Below are 26,228 nucleotides of genomic sequence, written 5' to 3'. Positions count from 1 at the left end.
AAAGTACATATTTTGTTTTAAAAAAAGTATAAAATGACTTGCAAATTTAGGTTGTTCCAAAATTAACGATTCACTTTTTTTTATTCAAGCTATGGATTTTGTAGCATATTAAAAAAGTAAATTGGTTATAATCAATAGATTTTGAGCAAATATTACCGACAAATGTCATCGTTTTAGACAGGCTGAAAAACTAAATCAACGATATTGCAAAATTGGGGAAATGCGATAAAATTTTATGGTTTGGTGCTTCAGCAGAATATACTGATTGATACTGTCACATATAAAATCCATTGAATAGAAGTGGAAAAAACACGCTTATTCGCTCAACAGTATTTTCACAAACTTTCCCAACCTACGAAATATATTCAGCCCTCTCAAAACCTACACAATACATTCATGTTAAGTAGAAAACTCATATGTGATACAATATTTAACGCATCTATATTATTTTTGCATAAACATTTTATTTTAATTATTACATTTTTAATATTTTATATGCTATTATGCTACTCCGGTTATTTTATTTTTTACTTTTTTTTAGTAACAATATTGAAAAGTATTTTAACATTGTTTTACGTAATGAAAACCAACAGCTTCTAAACTTGTTTAAAATTCAATATGTGATTTTTGTCTTCGTGTACGCCTCACTTAAAAATAATTGTTGGAATAATATATTTGAAAAAAAATTTGCTGAATTTTCTTCTCACCTCAGGTGGTATTTCGTCTCCTCTATTCAAATTTTTTACCTAATTTTGGGAACTGAAACTTCTGAGTTGCGTCTGTTCCTAGCGATTACCCTGGCGAAACCTTCGACCTCTTCGAGCTGATCGGAAATGAACTTGGCAGCAATGCTGAATTCTCCTGCCGTCAGTGCTGTCAGCTGGAATGTTATCGTGATTTTCTGTTTGGGCGGGACGCTGGAAAAATATACGTGATATGTTTCAGGATGTCTGAATATAGATATGTTTCGAATGCTCACAGTCCAATGTTTATTTTCTGGACCTCCTTGAAGAAGTGCCCTTGAATATAAATAAGACCGTTTGTCAAGGGGATGTTCAACGGATTTAAAAATTCAGCAACGCCTGTTACCGGTTCGTTGACTATTGCGACAGGGACCTGTAAATTGCGTTATACATCAGAAGAAAGCTAGTTTTGACTGATAACTTAACTTAATGAATAGACCTCTTCATTATGTTAAAACCTAATCATTTATTTCTCGTCTGTACATATTTGAGTACATATAAAATAGTGCTAATTTTTTCCCGTCCATAATGGCCAGTACTGCACCCGGAGGGCACATGTTGAGAGAGCCAGCCACTGGCACTCGAAATGATAGATGAAGGAGCAAGGAGGTCTCAAGGCCATCGTCGTTCGAAACAGAATACACATCTCAGGATGTGAAAGCGTGTATTGAGAATAGGATAGATCAAAAACTTGATGTGTAATTTTAGGATGCGGAGTGATTGACGAAAGGAATGTTAAGGTCGTTGTAAGGTAGGTGATATTAGAAGTTTTGTTACTAACCCAGTATATTCAGCGATGTAGTTTATCGACCAGTTACTTCAATGGTTGGAGGTCACAAACGCGATAACTGAGAGCATAAGAAGTTTAAACGATTTGTCTGAGTACTTTCGATTGAAAAGATTGGATGCGCTGGAGCCAACAGTCCAGATCAAGGAAAGCTTGAAGAAACCCACAGTTTGAAGTGGCATTAATGTCTTTATAAAACGTTTTTTCAGTTTGTAACAAGTACAAGGAAAAGAGAAGGGAGCAGTGGTGAGGAGGTATAGACAGAGGAGAAGAGAGGCCCGTGGGCAAGAGACAGGTTGGCTTTTGATTTTTTCGACCGATTTTGAGAAGAAATTTTACACGTTGAACATGATGCCAGTTAGATGACAGAAAATGATGATGCTATTTTAGCAGTACTATGTAGTATTTTTATGAAAAGGATAACATCTTGATCATACATGACGATCTAGGAGACCTCGATACAATTGGAAAAAAACCTATGTGGCACATTAATGTTTTTTGCTTCTTAAGAAGGACTAGATACGTTCCTGTTCTAATCTAACATTAGTCGGATTTGATTTCTATTTACCTCTATTTCGAAAGTCGGTTGTACGATTTGTATATTTTCCTCGTCATAAAAGTCAAAATCGACTTCTGGTATACGCGCTTGACAGGCACAGTTGAACAGACCGTCTGCTTGAATTGCCGTCCCATAAACGTCGTAAGGTACCGTTATGTTGACAGTGGACTCTTTTGAAGGAAAAACAAATTGGAAATGAAAAATTTTTTAGTAGGAAATAATAATGCTCACCTCCTTTCGCTGCGATGGGGATTTCGAACTTTTCAAACCTTAAAATTTGTTTTGTTTCACCAGTGTGGGTCACAGGAAACACGGCCAGTTTGGCCTGGACTAAATATGTTTTCCATATATGATTGTTTTTCATTTTTAATTCAGCGCTAAAAAATTTTAAAATAAATTTTTGGTAGAATTCGTATAAAGAATAAAATTATTACTAAATAGGAAGGCCGACATCCACTTCTCGATCAACCGAAAAGGTGAACTCGACATCCATAAATTCTTGATTTCGCGTGTATCTCGTGTTGTCGACCTGCTGTGCGGCTACAAGTTGTTTGAATTTGTGTTCACGCTCTTCCGCAGTTTCTAAAGGAATATGTAGAAATATAAAGTTAAGAAAAACACAAAATATTATAAGTCTAAAATTTTAACATACCAAAAGAATGTTTATACAAATTAGTAACGTCTTCTATTGCCCAAGATCCCCTACCTTTTGTTCCAATGAACCAGCCTACGCTGGAAGATAGTGGTAATGAAAATTCAAAAAATAATTTTCGTTTCTACATAGTTCAAATGAAACATTAATCAATCAAGTTAGGCATCATCAACTTAGGTAATTCTGATTATTTTGGTTGGCCTATACTCGGTATTAAAAGACAGGCGCGTTTTGACCTTTCGACATCTCCAATGGTTGGTTAGTGTATTTGTTGTTTAGTGAGGTGTCTTTTATAAGTTCACTTTGAAATGTAAAAAAAAAAATATTTCGTTTTGTTGTTGTATGTCGTCGTCTTTCATGGAAGAAGTTATCTTATTTCTTTCAGATAGTCATTGTGATTGCAGGTCCTTTTTTATAAACTTGAAGGTTTTTAATTTAACACGGGTGGAGTAGTATCCATTACTGGATTATTACAGCACTATTCGGTTCCCTCATCAGGGAGGAAACGGAGATTTTCTTCGAGGACTGTCAGGAAGGGTTTGGAATGAAAGGTGTTGCACTAGGGAGTTGGGATGAGGGTCTAAGATTTTATGAAGGCATATTGTGTTTTTGTCTTTGTGGTTTTGAGGACAAAGGGATTTGGAGGTCAGAGTGGATAGTATTGGATGCAAAACAGTGAGCCTGGGTAATGGTTCGAAAGATTTTGAACTGCAGTAACTGAATTGTTTACATGCTGGAACCAATTGGATATCGCAGTTCAATTTGGTCCAAATTAGTTGAAGTTGTTACAGAGGATGGAAGCTACTTTTGTATACTATAAAGGCACTACGTCTATGCTTTTAGATCCCAACTAGAAACTCCTAAATTGACTGGGTTTGCTGAAAGAATGGGGGTATTTTATGCCTAAGTGGGGAGTACTGGAACGGTATTGATATATCTGCAATGTATATTGAAAAGAGAATGGGGCCAGGAATGAAGCATGGCGAAACATTGGCATAATGTCTGGATAACTACGATTCTAAATGGAAAACCTGGCACACAAAACAGTTATCCCAAGGAATGAAAATAAAATAATAACATTTCTGAAAAATTCTTTCCTGTAAATACGGGCCTCACTGGGATAAAGAGACCGAACCAGCTGGAGAGAACCATAGTTTATCCTATTGGGAGATAGTGGATAGGGCGGATAGTGGAGTTTATTTAGTGAAATCGTTTTCCTTTAAGGTTCCTGAAGTCGTTCGGTTCAGGTTTGCTAAAACAGTGCCGTCTGAATAAGTCAGGAGTACTACATCAGTTTTGATTGGAATGTCTGCAGTGTATACTGAATAAGGAATGGGACCAAGGATGCTACCTTGCGGGACACCCGCTTCGTCATAAAGGATGGGAAGGAAAGCTGGATATATGATTTTCGGTTGAGGTAATGGAATGATGCCCTTGACTGTTCAGAGCAAGCCTGGGTTCGACACTCAATCCAAGGCCTACCATCTAAGAAAACATCTAAAAATTGATCGATTGGAACGACATTAAGGTTTCAACGATTGGATGCAGGTGTTTTAGGAGGAGTTTTCCTTGGATTTTTCTAAAAATGGTTGGCGATATAACATAGGGAGATGCTGAGATTTTTCGAAATGTGGTAATAGGTTTTATTATTAACAATTTCTAATGCATTTGAAAACTTTATACACTAAAATAAAGCAATCCATTAAAAAAAAATAAATAGTTCCTACTCACAGTAAGTTAGGACTAGTGTGTTAGGGAAGACGGATAGTTTAGAGTGGAAAGTGAAGAAGCGAGTTTGGATATCGTTTGATTGGTGACATAGAAGGGAGCATTGAGGATACGGCGGAGAACTTTAGATTAAAAAGACTGAATTCGTTGGATATTGGATGATTTGGCCGAGCCCCACAGCTCGACTCCGTAGGTGTGATGAGTGTTTTGTAAGTGGTTAGTTTGTTATGTATGCTTAGTTTTGATTTTGGTCCAAGTAAGTGTCTAAGTAGTCTTAAGTTCTTGCCGTTTTAATCGTGTATGTGAGTTCCAAGTACGTCTACTATCTAAGTAAAGCTAAAGGTGGCGGACTTGGTGAGATGGTATTATCTCGTAAATGTGCACTGGTGGACAGGTTTGACATTTGAACGTAAACGTAAGTTGTTGGCTTTTTTATTGGTTTAACCTGATCCGCCAGATATTGCACCAGTTGGTAATAACGTTCAGGTGTTGTTGGAGTGTGTTGATAAGATTGCGGTCTCGTCCGCGTAGATTGTGATTTGTGTGTTTGGATGTGTGGGTATGTCAGCAGTGTAGATGGTGTAGAGGATGGGGCCTAGGATACCTCCTTGTGGAACGCTAGCTTGGATTGGTGTGATAGGTGAAAAATCGGTGCCGAATCTTACTTTAAACCATCCCTCCGAGAGGAAAGATTTCACGATAAGATAGTAGGCATGAGGGAGGATAAATTTTAACTTATAGAGGAGGCTGGGGTCAAATCCTTCCGTACGTCGAGAAATACGTCTGAGCAGTATTGTTTTTTTTTTCTAGAGCCAAAGATATCTTGTCGACTACTCTGAAGCACTGCTGAACAGTAGAATGGAGAGGTCGAAACCCAAATTGATGGTTAGGAATTACGTTTTCAGGTCGAATATAGTAATTATTCTTTTACGGACACGTTCAAAGATGTAGGATAAAATAGGAAGGAGGCTTATTGATCTATAAGAGGGTGGTGCAGTGGGGGATTTGTGTTGTTTTGGTATCGGATTTATTAACTATAGTTTTCACTGGACGGGGAAATAGATTGTACGAAATATTGCATTGAAAATAGATGTAATGTACAGTATTGCTTTTTGGCAATGATTATGGATAAAGTAGGAAGGATCATCATTTCTAAAAATAAAGTAATGCATGTCATATAGCAGGGCTTAAACATCCAGTTGGATGTCGCGGACGAAGGGTCAAACCTACATTACAAGATGTTTTTTCTATTATTATCAATTAAAACGTCATGTAATATGAACCTAGTACAGCTAGCATTGCAACTGCGAGTCGTTAATTGTACCAAACATCCTGTAATTTTAAGTATGTTTGTATGTTTGAAGGCATTTAGTAATATCTGAGGTGGGTTGAGTAGTTTGAATTTCCTTCTTTGTTCTTAAATGACATTATGTGTTTGTATAATTTTTCTTCCTGTCTGTTTAACTATTCCTCCACGTTCGTTATTGTGTATATGATATTTTCGTCTTGTCGATGTTTTGTATCAAGAGTTTCTACTTGTGTTTATTCTCCCAAGTTAAGTTTTTCCCCCTAGTATATCAACTAAATTGGTTATTATGACCTGGAAAACTACAGAAATTCATCATCCACCGACTTTATGAAGAAATATGACAATTTTACTATTGGAAGTTTAATATTCTTACCTGGTAGTTAAAGCCTATAATAATTGTTTAATAGATTTAAAAAAAAATTATTATGATTTGATACTGTCAAGTTGTTTTATAGCCTTGACCAAATAAATGAGAATTTTGAGCAACTTGTTAATTGCTTACTATTATCAGATTGCAGCAGAACTACATTTTCGCACAGGACTGAATAGTTTAGACATTTTAAATCAAAATAAATAAAATATAACCATAAAGGACATTGGGATATAGAGCCAGATAATCTTGCTAAAAGTGCACTGAAATCCTTGATATTGCCCCCCCCCCCGACCGTAATACTTTCACTCAGAAGGTAATTGAAGGTTGGGCTAAAAACCTATCTCTCACAGATTGGAGTTTTCTCCTCACATCAATCAACCGAGTCACTTTAGATTGAAACAATCCAGCTTTGCGAATTGCGCTGGTTATGGTTTATCACTCAAAATGGTCCTTTAAGTACTTTCGGGTCATCGCAGAGAGGAAAATATTCGAGGATTTTCCTTTCCCTTAGAGAAAAAATTTAAAAAATTAAAATGCTGATATTTGTGGGAATAATGGTCTTATTTATCACATCGGATTTGTAAATTGGCCCCACATCAAATAGATTTATTTTTACGAGGGTTTACAACAGCAGAGACCCTCGGGGTGCCGGTGGTTTTGAAAAAAATTCCATTTGTAAGTATGTCGGGTTCGAATGCAGAGCTGCTGAATTCGAACCCGGGACCTTTGCCTCACAGTGATGCGCGCCGTGTCAAAGCCTAAACCGTTGCGGCCAACGACGCCCCTATTATTCTAATTAAATACCTGACCGAAGAAATAATAGTCTTGGAAGAATGAAATGACAAATATAAACAAAATGAAATAAAAGTGATTTCCTAATTAACTAAATATAGAAAATTCTTGAAATCTCCCACTAAATATAAAAAGAATTAAGCAAGTAGATAAAATAAGAACATATGAAACAGTAATAGGCATAAATTAAAATAAACGGCCCTGTTGATCAAATTGAGCGTATCTAGAAACACGAAGTAAACAGTAGCAAGGTTGGAAAAACGAGTCAGGATTGACTTCCCGCAGTCTAGACCAATAAATCTCGATTCGATTGATCCTCCTGCAGAAGGCTTGAAGACTCGCAGGGATTCTGGCGAAATGCCATTACAATCGTTAACATTCTATAATGCGTACTGATGGGGGATGCTTTGTTGCCGTTTTGAATACACCAGACAGGAATAGCATACTGCTTTTACTCGCAAAACAAATGAGATTACCGTCTAAAAGTAGCATTACGACGATGTTAGTTAAACAAGGCACGAATAAAGCCTCCTATTTTTCAGTGAAAATTTATTCCTTACTACTACTTTACTACTTAATTGTAACTAATTATGACGAAACAGTATTTGTTTTTAAATTTAAAAAAATTACCTTCTTTTGTTGGTTCCTACTAATTTTTTTGCTGCTTTTTTTGTCCCAGGCTTCCAATAATGAATATCACCGTTGACTTCGTGATAAACAAAGCCTGTGTCGTAAGGTGTTCTGAACATCCCACGTTTAATGGCATTGACAGACGCGGGCCCTAAGCAGATTATCCCCGACGTTGGGAATTGTGGCGATGCATCCAACACTTGCCATCCGTCATATTCCCCTTTTCCGATGTCCGACCTCTTCATCCAACATTCCGTCCATACGTGATAGTTCCTTGAAAACGATTATTGACAAATGGAAACGTTTCACAGGATCAAATTGAAATAAGTTTACCAGAAAGCCCTGTGATTCTTTTTCCCTGCCATTTCGGGGTTGTCGAAATAATGGGCGTCGATGCTCACCGTGTCGTCCGGTCCGAACCCGCAGCTGTAGCAGGTCACCGCCCTTGAGGCTATTCCCAGACATCTGCACACTAAAGTTCAGCGACAAATACAAAATCCGTTGTTGATAGGTTGAATTAATTTGCTCTCATACCGGTAGTCATCACACCGGCGTAGACCCAGCACTGCCCGTATTTTACTGGCTCAGGCGATTCGTAAAATTTCTGCAGGATCGGCGCGCTACCCGACCAGAGCTGAGGTCTCACGCCGTCCGAGTAGTCACCGGACCAATTACCCATCAGAACGCCGGGTTGATATTCAGAATGAATCTACACCAGTAAATAATCAGAAATTTATTTAAACTAATTAAAATGTATACAAATAAGGATATAAACTGGTTGTAGTCAACTAGTGAAGGTTTAAACTTTGCAATGATGACACACCAATTGATGAACTCTTATAGTTAGTCTTTACGTAAGGTATAGGTTGAAATGAAAACGTTAATGTCACGAGCGGGATTCGAACCCACCACGTTCGGCTAAATACGCCGTTGCTGTACCACTTGAGCTATCGTGACTTCGATCCACTTGGACACTAACTTCCCATCTCAACCCACCTTTCGAATTTTCCCTCCTTTTTGCCATTTTTCAATTCGAATCCCCAACTAACTTTTTCATCTCAACCAATACTTTACATAAAGAATAATTAATTGAAAGAAGTTATTTAGTCAATCGGACAACGAAATATAATGGATTCTATAGTTAGGTTTAATTTACCGTCTAGCCCTTTCCCTTAAACATTGCTAATAAAAGTCTTCCTTATTTTTAATTGCTGGATCTCTTAGCAGATAAAGAGTCTGTAAAGTAATCTTTTAAATAACATCACACGTTTGTCGTTTTATATAGAGATTAGTTTTTAACTGTCAGAAATAAGCAGCATACTTATATACATAAAGCCAAGGTACTACTACGTATTGGCCAGAGATTACAAAGCAAAAAGGGGGGGGGAGTAAACCCCAGGATGGTGTATCTGTTATACACCACAACGGTCAGACCCCTGGTCGTATACAAATCTGTAGAATGGTAGTCAAAAACGCTGAATAAGGAGAGGCAAAAGAAATTGCAAATTAAGTGTAAAAAGACTAGCTTTCTTGAATGCATACTTGTCCCACAAAAGCGAGAATACACATATGTTCAGACTGGCGTGACATGTAGATAGATGGATCTAAGGAGAAGCTGTCAACGAGTTCTCGCTTAAATTAGATGGTTTTAACGGTACCTTCAAAATGAAAAGAAACTCAAGTTTGATAGGTCTTAGATAACTAAGATCTCAGAAAGGAAAGTACCCCCTTGTATCAGGAAGGGGTCTGATGTGGTACACTGATGTGGAATAGAACGGCAGGTCCAAACAATCCAAACTTAAGTACCCACAATCCAACTCTGTGCAAAATAGTTAATAAAGAAGAATATGGAAGGAGCGCATTTACATATTTTCTGTCCGTCGGACAGCTATAAAAGTATATATATTTATGCTTTTTGACTAGACTGAGAATTCTAAATTGCCCAATGACCCTAGGAAAACACAAAAATATTATTTTAATGTGGGATCTAGGGCATGGAGGTACGGAAGGAAATGGACAGGCAAACTAACTAGCCAAAAAAGACGACGGGAAAAGCAGAGACGACTCTGTCAAAAGAAACCACAGACCTTGGCAAACATCCGTTGTGAATGTGAACGCTAGATTGATAATTGTACAGCCACTTTTGAAGCAATTCTCATACCAAGAGAGGCGCGAAAAGGAACCAAGACAACAAAAGTCTAGTTTTGTAGGAAAGTTGTATGGTTATATTTAGAAGGCTCTACATAGAGGTCTCATTGCAAAAATCCATACTTGACCCAAAACAACAAAAAGTTTTTTTCTTGATATGCCCGATCAATCGTTGGTTTATTGTATTATATTTGAGGATTTTCGTCGTATTTGTTGATCACACTGAAATGGTTTTATACAGTGAACACTCTCGTTGAACTGAAGATTTGTGGTGTGCATTGTGAAGTGTACCAAAACCAAAATTCCATGTGCACATTCATGCCGAGAATTGAATTCTTTTAAAATTTCTTTTTAGTTTCTAGTTATTCCGTGTCATGTAAATAGCTTGTAAGAGCCTTTGAACGACTGCTTGCTCTGACCCCTTAGTAAGTCGGTACTGATTTTAGTGGGATGAGTAAAGTCAATAAACAAAATCGCCTACCTTCATTCAAGCACCCCGTTAATTTATGTATAATCATATAATGACTGTGAAAATGTTTGGAGTAGGGTAGTTGCGTACCTGTAGACCCGGCTGTTGTAAAGGTATTTTCCGTACATTTAGCCACTCAACTGCACCTTGCATGAATGTTGAGATCCGCGACCTGATGAGAAAACGGGAGGTTGCGCGGAACCACTCTAGAGCACTGGTCGTCCAAAGAATCATACAAAATATATTCAGGCTCAGTCCAAGGTTCAAATCGCTTGATTTCGTTCTTTCCATCTCTTGACCTCCCATCACAAGTCCCTTAAGCGTAAACTGCCTTAGCTCACCCCAAGCCCTTAAGCCCTCCGCGTTTTCTCAACTTCACCAGATGAGTGACGCTCACAACATATCAACGCTCACTTTGTGTTAATCTTACAATCTTTCAGTCCACATAATCTTATCTTTCTCCTTAGTCCACCTCCATGTGATCTTTATAGCTTCTTTTACTCAAATATCCAGCCTGTCGACTTAGAAGCTGTTTTTATGGGTATCCAAAAAGAGGCAATTGGTTGTGATGAAATACAAGTAATTAAGACGTGTCTTAGCACCATCCTTCCCGTTCACCTACCAAGGCTACGGTGAAACTTTCAATAAAATTCCTAATCCCCTTAACCGAAAGATGAAGACCATGGCGTAGAAGACAAGGAAAGGATGGCTTTCGCGGTACATAAACTTTTGGGTGTCGACGATGCAGGACTTCTCGAAATGCGCATAGCTGATGAACGATCATATCTAGCAAGACCCAATTTTAACAATCGATTTGCGGACAAGCACATATCTTTGCAAGACGGGTGCGGTTGTCTTAAAACATCATGTCCACGGCGATGAATACAAAATATGTACACCTCCAATTTTATTTATTGAATAAAGAATATTATTACGAAAGATGTCATTCTATCTCGTGCAATTTAAATTTGCTTAAACCTTCTCCATTACTGAAAGAAAATATAAGCTTACCACAGCAGTCAGGCCTCTGGTAACTGCAACCGGATCGGACCGCATCCCGACAGAAATTTTAGCTCGATTATTTACTAGATAAAAACAACAATCAATCACGTCTTTAGCAAATTGTCCGTACACCCAATGAGTCGGTTTTGGAGACCGGCTGCCTTTGTAAATTAAGCCGATATCAGTCAGCAAATACTCATCTAGATATTTGGAATCGACGTAAACTTCATCGTCTGAAAATAGTTTCTGTTATTATTGTGTGCCTGTTGAAAATTTGAAAAACCTACCAGGACAGTACGGATTGAATATCATATACAACAAATAAGGAAAATGGTATGTGCTGCGATCTGATTGAAACCTGACTTTCGTGTCGATATCTATCGACCATCTTCCGATTATACAGTCTGCTGGGGGAAGCACCTGAAAACTTTATAAAAGTACGTATGCAATAGGTCTAACAGTGGTAAACTCGTTAGTGCTGTCACTGACAAACCAACAAATCTGTTTTAGTGAAATCGTAAATGATAATAGAGAAATAACTTATTACCCTCAACTCCATTTCCTTTCCAAGTTTTCCGTTTACCCAAGCGTCCCAAGATCCAAGTTTCATCAGCTTAGCGTTTTCTAATCTTATAGGTATTTGAGAATACGTGCATTGGCCGACCATGGGATTTTTACAGTCTTGATACGTTAAACAAATAATTTATTTTATTTGCCTCAAATTTGACCGTACATATTTACCTATGTATTTGACAATAATCGAGAGCGAATCTTTCTCCGGATCCACAGGTCGATTGAATTTCAAACCGAAGTAAATTATTTGACCTCTTCGGACGACCAGGTGAGAAGGTTCGGTTCGTTTCGCTAATTCGTAAAGAAACGTGTTGTGTAGACGATGATTCACGTCGCGTTTTTCATCGCAACTGGTGATCCTCAATACAGTTTCTGGTACAATTTCCGACCTAGTTGAGGCCTGACTCCTTCTCATATGCTCAACCGAAGCATACGTAACATCCTAAAAACAAAATGTCATTTCATTTTTTCTATGTGACAGAGACGAAAATCCCAAAATATAAAGAATCCATTTCAAATACTGATTTTCTTTGAGCATAACTTACTTTGCCGGAACGTGTTGATAAAGATTGGCGTTGGCTCCTCGGATTGTTTCCAGCCATTTTATTACTAAATTATTGCATTTTTCTAAAATGATGTTTTTTTAATCAAGATATAATATATAATTAAAATATAAAATCAAACTTACTGCATAATAAAAATGAGTCATCTTTACTAATCAGTGAAAACGTTTTCTCGTGCAATGCGTTATCTGCGCTTTGCTCTTCATATGTCATGATGATTGGCGGTTTTATTTCTCCCTCATTGTTTTATTCTTTGTTTAATCTTTACAGAACAAAACAAGCGACGTTTGGAAATTAGAATGTAATTCTTGGCTATAAAAAATAGACAATAGTCGTCAAGTAATGGTACAAACCAGTCAAATTAAGCAAAGATATTCAAAACTGCCACTTCCAGTGTCTTCTTGTATCTACAAATACTCTTTAATCGGAATAGTGGCTAAAAGAAACAGTTTTCGTTCTAAAAATTTAGAATCTTTAGCAGTTTGTAAATGGAAAATTATTTTTTTACGATTTCTAAAAACTTTGTTTTCTAGAATGTCAGAAAATATGTGTAAACAAAAAGTGAAAAATTATTTACCCGTGTTAAATGTACTCCGTTATTTGAAAGTATCAGTTTCACTCAAAATTTGGTATTGTATTTGTGTTCAAAAACCCTATCAAAGTAAACAAGGAGTTTTTTCTTCAGCTGTTTCTACCACATGTGGAAATATCGTACAAAAATAAATAGTTTATTGTTAAATTGAAGCACAGTAAATCACAAACATGACTCCTAGGGTTGATAGCGTTAAAAGTTAAAATAAAAACAAGCAGCGTCAAATTAAAAAAACAATCTATTTATTTTTCCTTGATCCTCAAAAGTTTTACGATTTATCTAACATATGTTGTATTTTTTATTATTTTTTTTTTTTACAAAGAGCCGTTTGAAATTTTCTGCATAGGCTACACATCAAATGTTTCTCTTGAGAAGTAACACCATGTTATCCAGTTAGTATAAACACAAGTTACACACGATGAACGTACACTTTGCCATCACTCGCTTCGTTTGACATATACAAGATACATATGCAGATCTATTCCTTATGAAAATGAGCCGATTACAAAGTCCAGTCAATTCGCCTTATAGGGACGTAAGTAAATTCAAATATCGACCTTTTCTATCAAACTTTTGCTAGGGTGGAATAAAAACATAATTTCTGTTTAATCTGTAACAAGAGGATTCTGACAAAGTTTTAAGTTGTCTCAGCGTGCTTAATTTATTAATTTGATTGATTTACTCTTCTTGCAGAACGTAGGTTCAATACCGCACAACTCCAACTTACCGAACCTTGTTATTAAAAAGTTTGACCCGAGGCTTGGCATAAATTTAAAACTTCACGATACCCTGGCGTACGAAATGGGAAAACGTGAAAGCAGCCCCCAACTTGTCACGAGAAGAGGACAAGTCGTCTACTTGTATCTATACTTGGATCGGGAGTACTCACCCTCATTAGATATCATGTCGGCGATTTTTACATACAAAGGTAAGCCAGATTGCGTATTTTCAAGCCCCAATGAACCATGAGATTTTGTAACGGAAAATTTTGATTTGTACTTTTGTTTAATCAACCCCAGCTGATCTATTGTCTGTTTTCTTATTTTTCCATAGTATATATTTATATTTTTGCCATACGCGTTTAACCCTTAACCGTCATGCCTAAATACAATTATTAAATAAATGTAATAATGTTACGACTTGGATCTTCAGGAGGTCAAATGACAGATGAAATAATAGAAACAAGGAACAGCTTCCGGTTTAAGCCGAGCTTTCGGCGACTAATATGTCATCATCAGGGCCTAAATTTATTCAAAACAATTCATAAAATTAATAATTTTTAATACATTTAGCTCCTGAGGATGGCGATATAAGTCGCCGAAAGCTCGGGTGAACCCGGAAGCTGTTCTTCATTTCTTTTATTTCATCCGTCATTTGACCTCCTGAAGATCGAACTCGTAACATCATTTGTGGCGTAGGTCGATAACTTCAACTTCAACACATAATAGTTGTAAATCTACTTGCACGTTTAACCACTCTCGCTTGAACTCTTTATCTGTATCAAGTCATACAGAGACAAAAATAAAGCAAAGTTTTACCATTTGTTAAAATTTTAAGGAGTCCTGACCCATTGTTGAAATTTCTTGTCAGTTTGCCTATTGTAAGGAATTCATGAAGTTAAAATTTAAAAAATTATCATTACAAATAATAACTGTTTTATTTTTTATTGTTTTTAAAAAATTAACCATTCAAACACTCTCGGTATATAATATAATAATGTGTAAGGAATATATTCGAGATTTGAGAATTTTTACGATTAACCTATTTACAAAAAATAAATTAGAGAATATATATATATATATTTATATTCTTTGGTTTCTAACATTTAGCCAAAATAAAAGGTAAATTCGGTACCACGATGTAAACAGCATAAACAAAAGTTCGAAATCTTAAGTCAATTTTGTGATGATGGTTATTCAGATATCTGAATAACTGTCGATTAACGGTCACTAATCTCTATATCTGAATAACCATCGATTAACGGTCACTAATCTCTACACATTTGTGATGATGATTGTGAAGTAAAAAAGAACTTAAGAAAAGTAAAAACAGAAATGGTGCTAACCAGGATGAAGCGGTCCTTCGAAGAGTCGAGCTCCTTTTTCTCGAAGCTGTACAAAAAGAAAACTCGAAAAGGAAAAAATCTTCCTCTCAAACTGGCAAAACATGCAATACAACCTCTCTTTATCGCCACGGGCCTCTTTCCTCAGGCGGCCGTTTTTCATCGCCTGGAAAGTTTTTCATCGAGCAACGCCGTTCCGGCTCCCTTCTTCTTTCCCCGCGAGTTGGCCGAGGTTATACTTGTGACACCTTATATGAAATATACTAACTCAGCCTGTATAAACGAATACGAGAAAATTTTGCTTTAATAAGGAGATAACCTTCCAAATGCAAAATTTTTAATCCTCTGCTCGTATCTCCGACAACAGTTCTTTTGGGTCCTATAAGGATCAGATTACTCTTACTACCGCTCTGACCATGGGAATACCTCATGACAGTGTGCTTGGACCAACCCTTTTTATCCTTTATACCGCAATGTCCGAAGTGCACCTACCACTCTTCCTTCAAATTCTAATGGTGACCCAGCAATACAATAGCAATAGAGAGGTTGACCTTGGAATTTTTCGAACGATTTTGAGAGGAGGAAATTTTTTGCCTTCGGAGATTCTATTTTGGTTATTCAGTTCAGGAAATTGAGGCAAAGAATTTTTTTTATGATTATGTTATTGCCGGATGAAAGTAGTAATAACTCATTGTCCTAGATCTTTTTGTTATTTTTCTTAATTTTACAAAACAAAGAATATACATATCTATTAGATCATGTACATAATTTTCTTTAGTAAATAGTTTTTAAAAAATCTCGGTACTGAGTTTACACTTCTTTTATATCATCATTATAGTACCCTGGAGGAGGTTTCCCTGAGCACTGCAGCTGTACAGCTTATTGAACTTTATTCCTGGCTCTATTTTTTGATAGCTTGCAACATGCGTGTGAATTGAGCCCCGAGTGTGCCAATGTTCTTCCATCGAAGAAACTCATTTCTAAAGGGGGTTGAGACCAAATTCAGGGTGCTGAGATCCGATCCCGCCCCAGACCTTCCATTGATGGGTGCTTTGTCAATTTCTTTCAATTCGAGAAAAAAGTCCAGAGGCGATGGTGGGGATCGAACCCACGATGGCGGGATCTACTAGCCGAAAGCCTGACGCCTTAACCACTCGACTACCGCGCCCCACCATATTAATTATTTCAATTAAAATTTATTTTTATGTAAGGACTTGGCTGAGATGAAACAGTGTAACGAGCGGGAGTCAATTAGACCATTAAATTTCCAATTTTCCACGACATGTATCTTGGTAAGAAATTCCCATTGTGTGACAGAGGCAAGATCCACCCTTGGAAATTTCAATAATAATAAATCCTAGGATGTTATAAACTGAAAAAACGTACACTAACTGGTTAATTTAAAAAAATGCCAAATAAATATGGGAAATAATTCCAGACTTAACCAATATTCGACGAAAACCAACACGGGAGAGTAGAAGCTAAAACGAAAAAGGAAAAAACCGACAATCTTCCTGATTAAGGCGAAAAATAGGAATCCGTACAACAAAAACCGTAAACCGAAAATAAATTGGAATTCTAGACAGCAACGTACGGATCCAACATTCATTATTTTTAGTTAAGTTTCCGTTTTGGGCGTGGTGTAGTTTTCAAAGCCTAATTTCCCGTCTCACTCATTTAATATTCTTATTCTATGGTTATATTGCCTTGAAAAAAATGATCCGTCTATTTACGTTCTATTAACAACTTCTCATCTGCCAATTTCCTTTAAACCTGGATGTAATAATTTGTTTTCATTTTATCAAAATTTACCACATGCAGCACTTGTAATAACTTTCTGACGGATCAAATTATAGATTGTGAAGACGCATCTGTCGGACATTACACACTTTCGGTTATCCCTTTGAGCTTTAAGAGTTCTGGCTTGATCGGTAAATGGGCAGCATGGATAGCCGGTTTCAAAGGAACTCGCATTGATTTGAGGGTAATTACAGATTTCATAACAGTGACAAATGTGTCAACGCTTTTTTTAATTAATTAAGGTTTCTAGTTGAGATAAAAAAGTCAGAGTTACAAGCGGGATTCGAACCCACGAACTTCGGCTAAATACGCCGATGCTCTACCACTTCAGCTATCGTGACTTCGATCCACTCGGATACTAACTTCCCATCTCAACCCACCTTTTTGAACGTTCCCACGTTTTTACCATTTTTCAAATGTCGTGTAATCTATTTGATTCTTGGCGACAAATGAAATGACCACGGAGAGCTTTAGTGAAGTATACTTCATTTTGCTTATTATATTTTATTAGGTTTCGTTGTCTGCTTGATCAAATAAATTCTTTTCCATTAATGAAGGTTTTGGTTGAGATAAAAAAGTCAGTTTCACAAGCGGGAAGAAGAATTTATTTGGTCTAGCGGACCACGAAACCTAATAAAATGAATAAAATGTAATAAGAAAAATGAAGTATACTTCACTAAAGCTCTCCGTGGCCATTTCATTTGTCGCCAAGAATCAAATAGATTACACGGCATTTAGGGGATATTCAAAAGGTGGGGTTGAGATGGGAAGTTAGTGTCCGAGTGGATCGAAGTCACGATAGCTCAAGAGGTAGAGCAGCGGCTTATTTAGCCGAAAGTCGTGGGTTCGAATCCCACTCGTGCCACTAAATTTTTTATCTCGACCAAAACCTTAATTAATTGAAAAGAATTTATTTGGACCAGCGGACCACGAAACCTAATATATGTAATAAGCGTATTTTAATTTTTTTTTAAATTATTTTTTTCCAGTTTGTCTCTTCTTTTGATTGTACCATTGGCAGATGGGGCATCGAGATAGATACCAAAGTGAAAGAAAACAACGAAAGGTCAACATACGCTTTGGACACACTGATGTATGTTATATTCAACCCTTACGCTCCAGGTATTTGAACTAAAAACAACTCCTTATCCAGATTTGACCGGTATCTTTATATTCCAGATGATGAAGTGAAAATAGACGACACTCACATAACAGAATACGTTACAAATGAACACGGTCTGATATACAGAGGAAACATGAAACCAAACAACCCCACGTACTGGGTTTATGGACAATTCGCCAAAGATGTTTTGGACTGTGCACTTTATCTTATAACAGATGTTGCCAAGTTGCCTGTGTCTAAAAGGTCTAACGCAGTGGAAATTACAAGAGCTCTAACATCGACGGTAAAATGTTTGACCTATTTTATGTCAGTTTGATCGAAATACAATACTTGAATCTCGTCCGGCCATTTTCATTCCTCCTGAACATCACTCGTGGTTTCTCTATAAACTTTTGTTTAGATCAATGCGAACAATTGCGACGGAGGAGTTATGCTTTCGAGTACAACGGGTAATTTCGATAAAACGGAATCTCCGCTGTTATGGTGTGCCAGCGCTCCGATACTTCAAGCCTACTATTCAACGAAAGAACCTCTTAGGTTTGCTAATTGTCTTGTCCTGGCGGGTGTGCTCACTACTGGTAAAATATTTAAATCCTAATCACATTAATTTTTTGACACCATAAACGACTGGACGATCCGTACTTAACAAAATTATACTAAGGTTATTCACGATTTTTATGTTAACCCTGTTAACTTTGTTAGGTATTGTTAGATCGAAAAAAAATGATGACGTAGACTTGTGAGAATCGGCTAGTTAACATTGCTCCATCTAACAGGCCAGGGCCAATGTTAGGTGTTACGTCGAAAATGTAGTCACATTTATATCCGTTAGGGCGAAGGTAACCAACATGGCAGGCATGAATTTAACAGCTGTTTTTATGTTTACAGATATTTTTATTCTTAAATTCGCATTAATTAAATCAGAACAATACATTTCTTTTTGTTAATTTCTGACCGGTCCTTGTACGCTCATTCATAATAGGTACATCCCCTATCCTATAAAGTTGTAGACTGTTAGACGTTAGTTCACAAGTTAGGTATGTCGGCCCGAATTGAAGCGTGTCATTTGTTAGTACTTTTCGAGTGCGTAGAAAGTATTTTGAATGATCGGGTTGATTAATTTTCCTGTTTTATTAACTTCTGGCATCTTACAATTTAACACAAACGAAAACCAAAACAAACAAAAACAGCCTTCACGAACTGTTATTGCTTTATTTTGGTTCTACCAATGGCCACGCGCAGCATGGAAAAATTTACGTTTACCATGCTAACAAAAGAAGGGGGAGTTCACAATCTTGCTGGATTTTTTTCTCTATTCGAGTTAACACGAGTTAACATCTTACAAACATTGTGAATGCCCCTATTATATGTACGTAATATTTTTATGAGGCTGTAAATACGATTTTGGTTTCATCTTTTTGTTTTCATTTAGTTTGCCGAGCACTTGGAATTGCAGCACGACCTGTAACATGTTTCAATTTTGTCCATGGTAATGACCTAGGTCTTGTGGTTAACCTTACATACGACGAGGACCACCGTAAGAGCTTTAAAGGTCACAGTTCGCCCATTTGGTAAGTGAAAAAATAAAAGTTACTCCTTTTGTTTAAACCAACATATAAAAATTACAATATTTCAGGAATTATCACGTCTGGACCGAGGTCTGGATGAAACGTACCGACATCGGTGATGAATATGACGGTTGGCAAATTTTAGACCCAACACTCCACGTTCCCGGCACCAGCGTTTTCTCATACGGCCCGACGTCCGTCAAAGGGATCCGAAAGGGAAAATACAAAGCGCCGTACAACGGTACGTTCACATACTTCGGCATCAATTCACAAATATTCGTATGGAAAAAATCAGGAGGTGATGAACATTTGAAGCTCATCGCGGTTGATCGAACGACAGTAGGTAGCTACATAAGCACGAAGGCCGAAGGTTCCTGGCAGAGGGCTGACATAACCCAAGAGTACAAAGATCCTAAAGGTCAGTAAATAGTCATTAGTCGACTCATGTCAAAACACTTATAAGCAAATTTGACTTGAGGTAGGAAAAGTACCATGCGAGGAGTGCTACTCGGCGTTGTTGGATAAATCAACAGATTTTTCAAGGTTTTCCCTCGCTGAAGAATTTAACGAGGTTGGATTCACACTCACAGCAACCACTGATGTACCATTCGGTCAACCTTTTAGGTTAGTAAACATACATTCATGATCCTTACATACACCATCCAACATACTTAACAGACTTAAATTAACTAAATGAACGAGAATAGATAAAAAAATATGGATAGACAAGATACGGATCCAGAAGTAAAATAGTAGAATAGTAGAAGGAGTGAATGTGTGAAGAGATATAGATAGAGAGAGAGATAGAGAGAGAGAGAGAGAGAGAGAGAGAGAGAGAGAGCAAGCGAGGGATAGAGAGATAGATACATAAAGAGAGAGAGAGAGAGAGAGAGAGAGAGAAAGAGAGTGAGAGAGAGAGTGAGTGAGTGGGGGTGGGAGGGAGAGTAACATATAAAAAATGTTTCTGAGAGAGAAACGCAGAAACACATGGTAAAGATATGACGCACAAAACAATAATAATGAAAGGAATGGTAAAAGAAATTACTCTACTATGAAAATCTAACGAGAGAAAGAAAGAGAGAGACTAAGCGAAAGAGATTGTAAGATAGAAAAAATGTTTGTGAGAGAGAAATCCAGAAATACACGCTAAAAACATGAAGTACAAAACAATAATAATGGAAGGAATAGCCAAACAAATTACTTTACTATGAAAATCTAACAAGGGAGAAATAGAGAGCGAGCGAGAGAGAGAGAGAGAGAGAGAGAGAGAGAGAGAGAGAGAGAGCGTAAGATAGAAAAAATGCTTGTGAAAGAGAAATGCAGGAACGCACGCTAAAGATTTTGAAATACAAAACAATAATAATATAAGGAACGGTAAAACAAATTATTTTACTATGAAAACCTAACGAGAGAGGGAGAGAAGAGAAAGAACAAGCGAGAGATAGAGAGATAGATAGATAGAGTGAGAGAGAAAGAGAGAGAGAGAGAAAGTGTAATATAGAAAAAATGTTTGTGAGAGACAAATGCAGAAGCACACGCTAAAGATTTTCACATACAAAACAATAATAATGGAAAGAATGGTAAGACAAATTAGTTTACTATGAAAATCTAACGATAAAAAGGAAGAGAGATAGATAGAGTGAGAGAGAAAGAGAGAGAGAGAGTGAGAGAGAGCGTACGATAGAAAAATGTATGTGAGAGAGAAATGCAGAAGCACACGCTAAAAAGTTTCACATACAAAACAATAATAATGGAATGAATGGTAAAGCAAAGTTTACTATGAAAACCTAAAGAGAGAGAGAGAGAGAGAGAGGGGGGGGGAGCGAGAAATGCAGAAGCACACGCTAAAAAGTTTCACATACAAAACAATAATAATGGAATGAATGGTAAAGCAAAGTTTACTATGAAAACCTAAAGAGAGAGAGAGAGAGAGAGAGGGGGGGGGGAGCGAGAGTGAGAGAGTAATATCAGAATTTAACAACAATACTTACTGTTGATTTTCAATCAAATGTGCTAATTTTTAGCGGCCGGTTGGACCTCGTCAATATAAACTCAAGTAAATCTTTCACTATTTCCGTAACGCTCACTGTACGGCCCATTCTATATTCAGGAAGAGAAGCGCCTGTTATTAAAAGTGAAATATTTGACGTGAAGCTCGCGAAAAACGAAGGTGTCGATTTAATATTTCATCAGGCAATCTGAGTTTTTTTTGCCGACACGCGTGCCTTCATTTTTTAATTAAACCCTCCTCGTATTCATTTCCCAGCGGCATTTTGCAAGACGATCGTACCGTATGAGGAATACGCGGAGACGGTACTGTCAGAATTTCTATTCAAGTGCACTTGCCAGGCGAACGTGAAAGAAACGGATTTCGACTATTATTCCGAGGCCGTTATTAAGCTGCAATTACCTAAAATCACTATCGAGGTAAATTTTGACAAACAACATAATTTGAACTTTTAATGTAATGATAACCACTAATTATAAAATCGATTATTTCGTCTCAGGCTAAAAATTAACAATGTATTTTGTTTGAACAATCGTACAATCGAAATTGAATTTACTGACGTCGGTCGATGCTAAATTAAAACACAAGTGCTAGGATGACAGTACAACCAATTAATATTTCATTTCAACTTTCACAAAATTCCACAATGAAATCTGAAAAGACGCTTCTGAAAAATAATTTTGACTTTAGACTGTCTATCTAAATTGCCAATACAATAGTAAATTTATTTTATTTTAGTCAACTAAACAAGTACTGAAATTAAAAGAATCTGAACAAAATTATATTATTCATATTACATTTCATTTCTTGAAAAATTGTCTTTGGAACAACGTTCCTGTTTTGGACTGACCGTCAAAAAATTCCACCCACTTATAAATAACTTGATTTGTATATATTTTTACATAAATCAACTTTCACGTTTTTTACAACTAAACTAGTTGAAAATTAAAGAGTTTATTGCTTATGCTAAATTGATATTCCTTATTTAAAAAAAAGTATAGACAAAGAGTTATTGGTAAAAACAATGATACAAATTAAAGGCAGAATATTCTTTTATTTAAAGAAAAAAATTCAATTGGGAGGTATATTTTGCCTGTCAGTGTAAATACACATACATTTTAAGTGTAGATAATTTTTTAAGTGTTTAGATACAGAAAAGTAAGTACCATTAAATGGACAGAAGTGTTTATTCTATAATTATTAGATATTTATGAATTCTACTTAACGACTTAGAATAGACTAAACCCGTACATCGTCTGTGTCATGACGAACTGTTGGTCCAATTTTATTTATTTTTTTAAATTATTTCATTTGTACCTTTACGTAAGTGGGGAACACACTTACCCGATGCAACACTACCCGACGCAAATCCTAAGTCCAATTTTCCATAAGATTGTATTACTACCGTGCACATCTGCCCGATGCCATGCAAAGCTATCCTACTCTACGCCATGCGATCCCCACTGTCCAGATTTTAGTCGGGTAGCATCGAGTATAGTCGAAGACAAAAAAACCAGGCACTCATTTTTATTTTCAACTACATGTATTATTATCATTATATTAATTACTTACTTATTTTAATATAAACCAAATTAAGCAAGATCAAAAATTCATTAGTTTTTATTTTTTTAAAATAATAATAATAATAATTTGAATAGTTTGGTAGAAAATTGATCAAAACACCGAAATACCAGTTTTTGATATTATCATATTTATTACACGGTTTTGCTCATAGAATTTAAAATTACACAATTTTCGTTGAGTAGTGTCAGAACAGGACACTCATATTTTTTGTAGTTTATTTCGAACTATGTATTATAATTTATTGTTAAATTAATTTTAATGATTTGGCAAAAAATTGATCAAACCACCGAAATACCATTTATTAATAGAATAAATTTAACTAACTAAATGTATGTCATCAAATTTAACTAACAATTTATTACATGTTTTCAACTTTTGTCGACTAGAGTCAGAACCGGACAGTTATATTTCTTGTGGTTTATTTCGAACTATGTAAACGTAATTTTGTTGTTATATTAATTACAACATTTTTATTTTAACGTAAACCAAATTAAGCGAGATCAAAAATCATTAGTTTTTATTTTAAAAGATTAATTTTAATGATTTGGCGGAAAATTGATCAAACCACCGAAATATCATTCACTGATAGAACGAATTTAACAAACTAAATGTATTTGCTCATAAAATTTAACTAACAATTTATTTCATGGATTTGCTCATAAAATTTAACTAACAATTTATTACATGTTTTTAACTTTCATCGAGTAGTGTCAGAACCGGACACTTATATTTCTTGTAGTTTATATCGAACTATGTATATGTAATTTTTTTGTTACATTAATTAAAACATTCTTATTTTAACGTAAACCAAATTAAGCGACATCAAAAAAGTGTCAGAACCGGACACTTATATTTCTTGTAGTTTATTTTGAACTATGTATATGTAATTTTGTTGTTATGTTAATTAAAACATTCTTATTTTAACGTAAACCAAATTAAGCGAGATCAAAAATTCATTAGTTTTTTTTTTAATAATTGTAATGGTTTGGTAGGAAATTAATCAAAACACCGAAATACCATTTATTGATAGAACGAATTTAATTAACTAAATGGATTTGCTCATAAAATTTAACTAACAATTTATTACATAGTTCATAAAATTTAACTAACAATTTATTACATGGGTTTGCTCATAAAATTTAACCAATAATTTAGGTTAGGATGAAACATTTCGATCCGGGAATGGATAGCTCAAGTGGTAGAGCAGCGGCGTATTTAGCTTCGGGTTCGAATCCCCCTCGTGACACTGGCTTTTTTTATTTCAACCAATAATTACATAAAGATTAATTTCTTGTATAAGGTTAATTAAGTGTTGACGGTCAAGACGGATTTCGGTCCTAGAAGTCTTCTTAGTTGCTGCATACCTGATAGAACGTCCATCGTCAATAAGTGCCACACCACTGGCACCATCCTCAATACTAAGTTGCATTTTTAAGTTTACAAATTGAAATTAACATAACAAAGATGAAAATTAAACGGTTTATTTCTTCAGAATTCAAGTGAGACTGAATAAACATTTTAAATTCCGTAAAAAGTAAACATTGAAAATGATTTTATCCCTATTATTATATTTGGATAAAGGTATAAGTGTGTTTACTGTAATTCATATTCCCAATTTAAAACATAGCATAATCAAATATTTATTAGTAAAAAAACGAGACAAATTAAGGGCAGAATTTTATTTTATGGATAACATTTTTAAAAAATCAGTTGGGTGGAATTTTTTGCCTGTCATTGTATGTAAAAGTCTTCACGCATTTAAAAAACCTACAGGATGTGTTTTATAAAGAAACAAATCAGAGAAATATTTCTGAAAATCCGTGTTAACTTTGTGGCCATGTAAACGTTTATATTATTTTTTTTATCTTTTGGTTGCTTTGATTTAGGTGAATTCTTCCTTTTATGTCGACAAGGCGACAACATGTATGGCATCGTTTGTCAACCCACTTCCAATAGCAATCACTAATGGTCTGATATTCCTCCAAGGGCCACTATTCAAAAAGATCAAGGCGGTCACAGTGGAAGAGTGAGTCTGATTCACCGTTGATTAGTTGAATTTATAATGTCAAGTAACTATTTCATTTTTTCAGCTGTGCCCCCAAAAAGAAGATAATGGTGTTTTTCACCGTCACGCCAGTTAAAGAAGGAGAGTTCATGCTTCTCGCTAAGTTCATGTCTGACCAACTCAGTGAGATTGAGGGATCTATATTAATAAAAGTTTCAAAACAAGGGTAGGACGTGGAAAACGTTTACAGAAACTAAAGATTATTACACTTTTAATAATAAAACGATCTTGCATGCACAACTGTTTTGTTTGATAATTATTTGAATTACACCAAAATTATTTGTTTAGTCCACTGTTCGTATTGCCATGGCCCATTTTCTAAAAAACAATTAGAATATCCCTAGCCTAGTTCCCTCCTTTTTGCCATTTTTCAAGAAGTTGATGTCCGAGTGGCTCGAGGTAACGATAGCTCAAGTGGTTGAGCAGCGGCGTATCTAGCCGAAGATTGTGGGTTCGAATCCTGCTCGTGCCATTAACTTTTTTCACCTCAACTAAAAACCATAATTAATTGTAATGCATTAATTGGTCAAGCGGACCACGAAATTAGTGAATTTAATGAATTAAAATGAAGTACACTTCACTAAAGCTCTCCGTGGCCATTTCATTTGTCGTCGAGAATCCAATCCGATTACACGACATTTGAAAAATGGCAAAAAGGAGGGAAAACTCATAAGGTGGGGTTGAGATAGGAAGTTGATGTCCGAGTGGATCGAGGTCACGATAGCTCAAGCGGTAGAGCAGCGGCGTATCTAGCCGAAGATCTTGGGTTCGAATCCCGCTCGTGCCATTAACTTTTTTTCATCTCAACTAAACACCTTAATTAATTAAATTTAAACAGTGTTTGTAAATCCCAGGCCCTGAATATGATCTCAATAAAGATCGAAACGTTGGCACGATAAAGAAAATGTTTTTCTAAATCCTACGTCACACCAGACCGCATCTCACGGTTTCCGAATAATCTTATATACTAACGGTCATTATTCACCACACATATGATTAAACGAAGCAGTAGGCTCAGTTGGTCATGTTTATAATGACGTAAAAGTAGGATCGACTCTTTTTTGTGTTAAAATAAGTTTCCAGTAGTGTTTAATTGTC

The 26,228-nt window shown here is 36.0% G+C and overlaps 2 protein-coding genes across 9 annotated transcripts; one reads left to right on the top strand and one right to left on the bottom strand.

Moving 5' to 3' along the window:
* Positions 1-438: 438 nt before the first annotated feature.
* LOC106663069 (annulin-like) lies at positions 439-13,102 on the bottom strand. Of its 7 annotated transcripts, none has more exons than XM_014387641.2 (18): positions 12,906-13,102; positions 12,682-12,785; positions 12,450-12,590; positions 12,311-12,392; positions 11,934-12,207; positions 11,740-11,873; positions 11,480-11,612; positions 11,202-11,425; positions 8,108-8,282; positions 7,907-8,045; positions 7,574-7,846; positions 2,742-2,821; positions 2,524-2,671; positions 2,321-2,466; positions 2,099-2,259; positions 980-1,116; positions 708-917; positions 439-647 (listed from the first exon to the last, which is right to left on the bottom strand). In XM_014387641.2, exons 4-17 carry the CDS (start codon positions 12,365-12,367, stop codon positions 743-745), a joined length of 2,256 nt encoding a protein of 751 aa, XP_014243127.1. In that variant the 5' UTR covers positions 12,368-12,392; positions 12,450-12,590; positions 12,682-12,785; positions 12,906-13,102; the 3' UTR covers positions 439-647; positions 708-742. The 7 variants fall into 7 exon arrangements, with proteins under 7 accessions (XP_014243127.1, XP_014243100.1, XP_014243119.1 ...); XM_014387614.2 differs by having other exon boundaries at positions 12,454-12,590; XM_014387633.2 differs by having other exon boundaries at positions 12,454-12,590; positions 12,682-12,764; positions 12,906-12,992.
* Positions 13,037-25,367, top strand: LOC106663098 (annulin-like). Of its 2 annotated transcripts, none has more exons than XR_001339995.1 (13): positions 13,037-13,455; positions 13,614-13,848; positions 16,839-16,966; positions 17,772-17,904; positions 17,962-18,188; positions 18,306-18,483; positions 19,338-19,476; positions 19,542-19,891; positions 19,956-20,097; positions 21,498-21,666; positions 21,740-21,900; positions 24,952-25,091; positions 25,156-25,302. XR_001339995.1 is itself a non-coding variant. In XM_014387679.1 (13 exons), the coding sequence occupies exons 1-13, from the start codon at positions 13,408-13,410 to the stop codon at positions 25,298-25,300; spliced, it is 2,172 nt and encodes a 723-aa protein (XP_014243165.1). In that variant the 5' UTR covers positions 13,037-13,407; the 3' UTR covers positions 25,301-25,367. The 2 variants fall into 2 exon arrangements, 1 of the variants encoding a protein (XP_014243165.1); XM_014387679.1 differs by having other exon boundaries at positions 21,498-21,643; positions 25,156-25,367.
* Positions 25,368-26,228: the final 861 nt, after the last annotated feature.

Source organism: Cimex lectularius, unplaced genomic scaffold (genome assembly GCF_000648675.2).
Source record: "Cimex lectularius strain Harlan isolate CLEC.00 unplaced genomic scaffold, Clec_2.1 scaffold1, whole genome shotgun sequence".
Lineage (NCBI taxonomy): Eukaryota > Metazoa > Arthropoda > Insecta > Hemiptera > Cimicidae > Cimex > Cimex lectularius.
The sequence above is the reverse complement of the archived record's forward strand: the minus strand, read 5'-3'. Positions and strand labels throughout refer to the sequence as shown.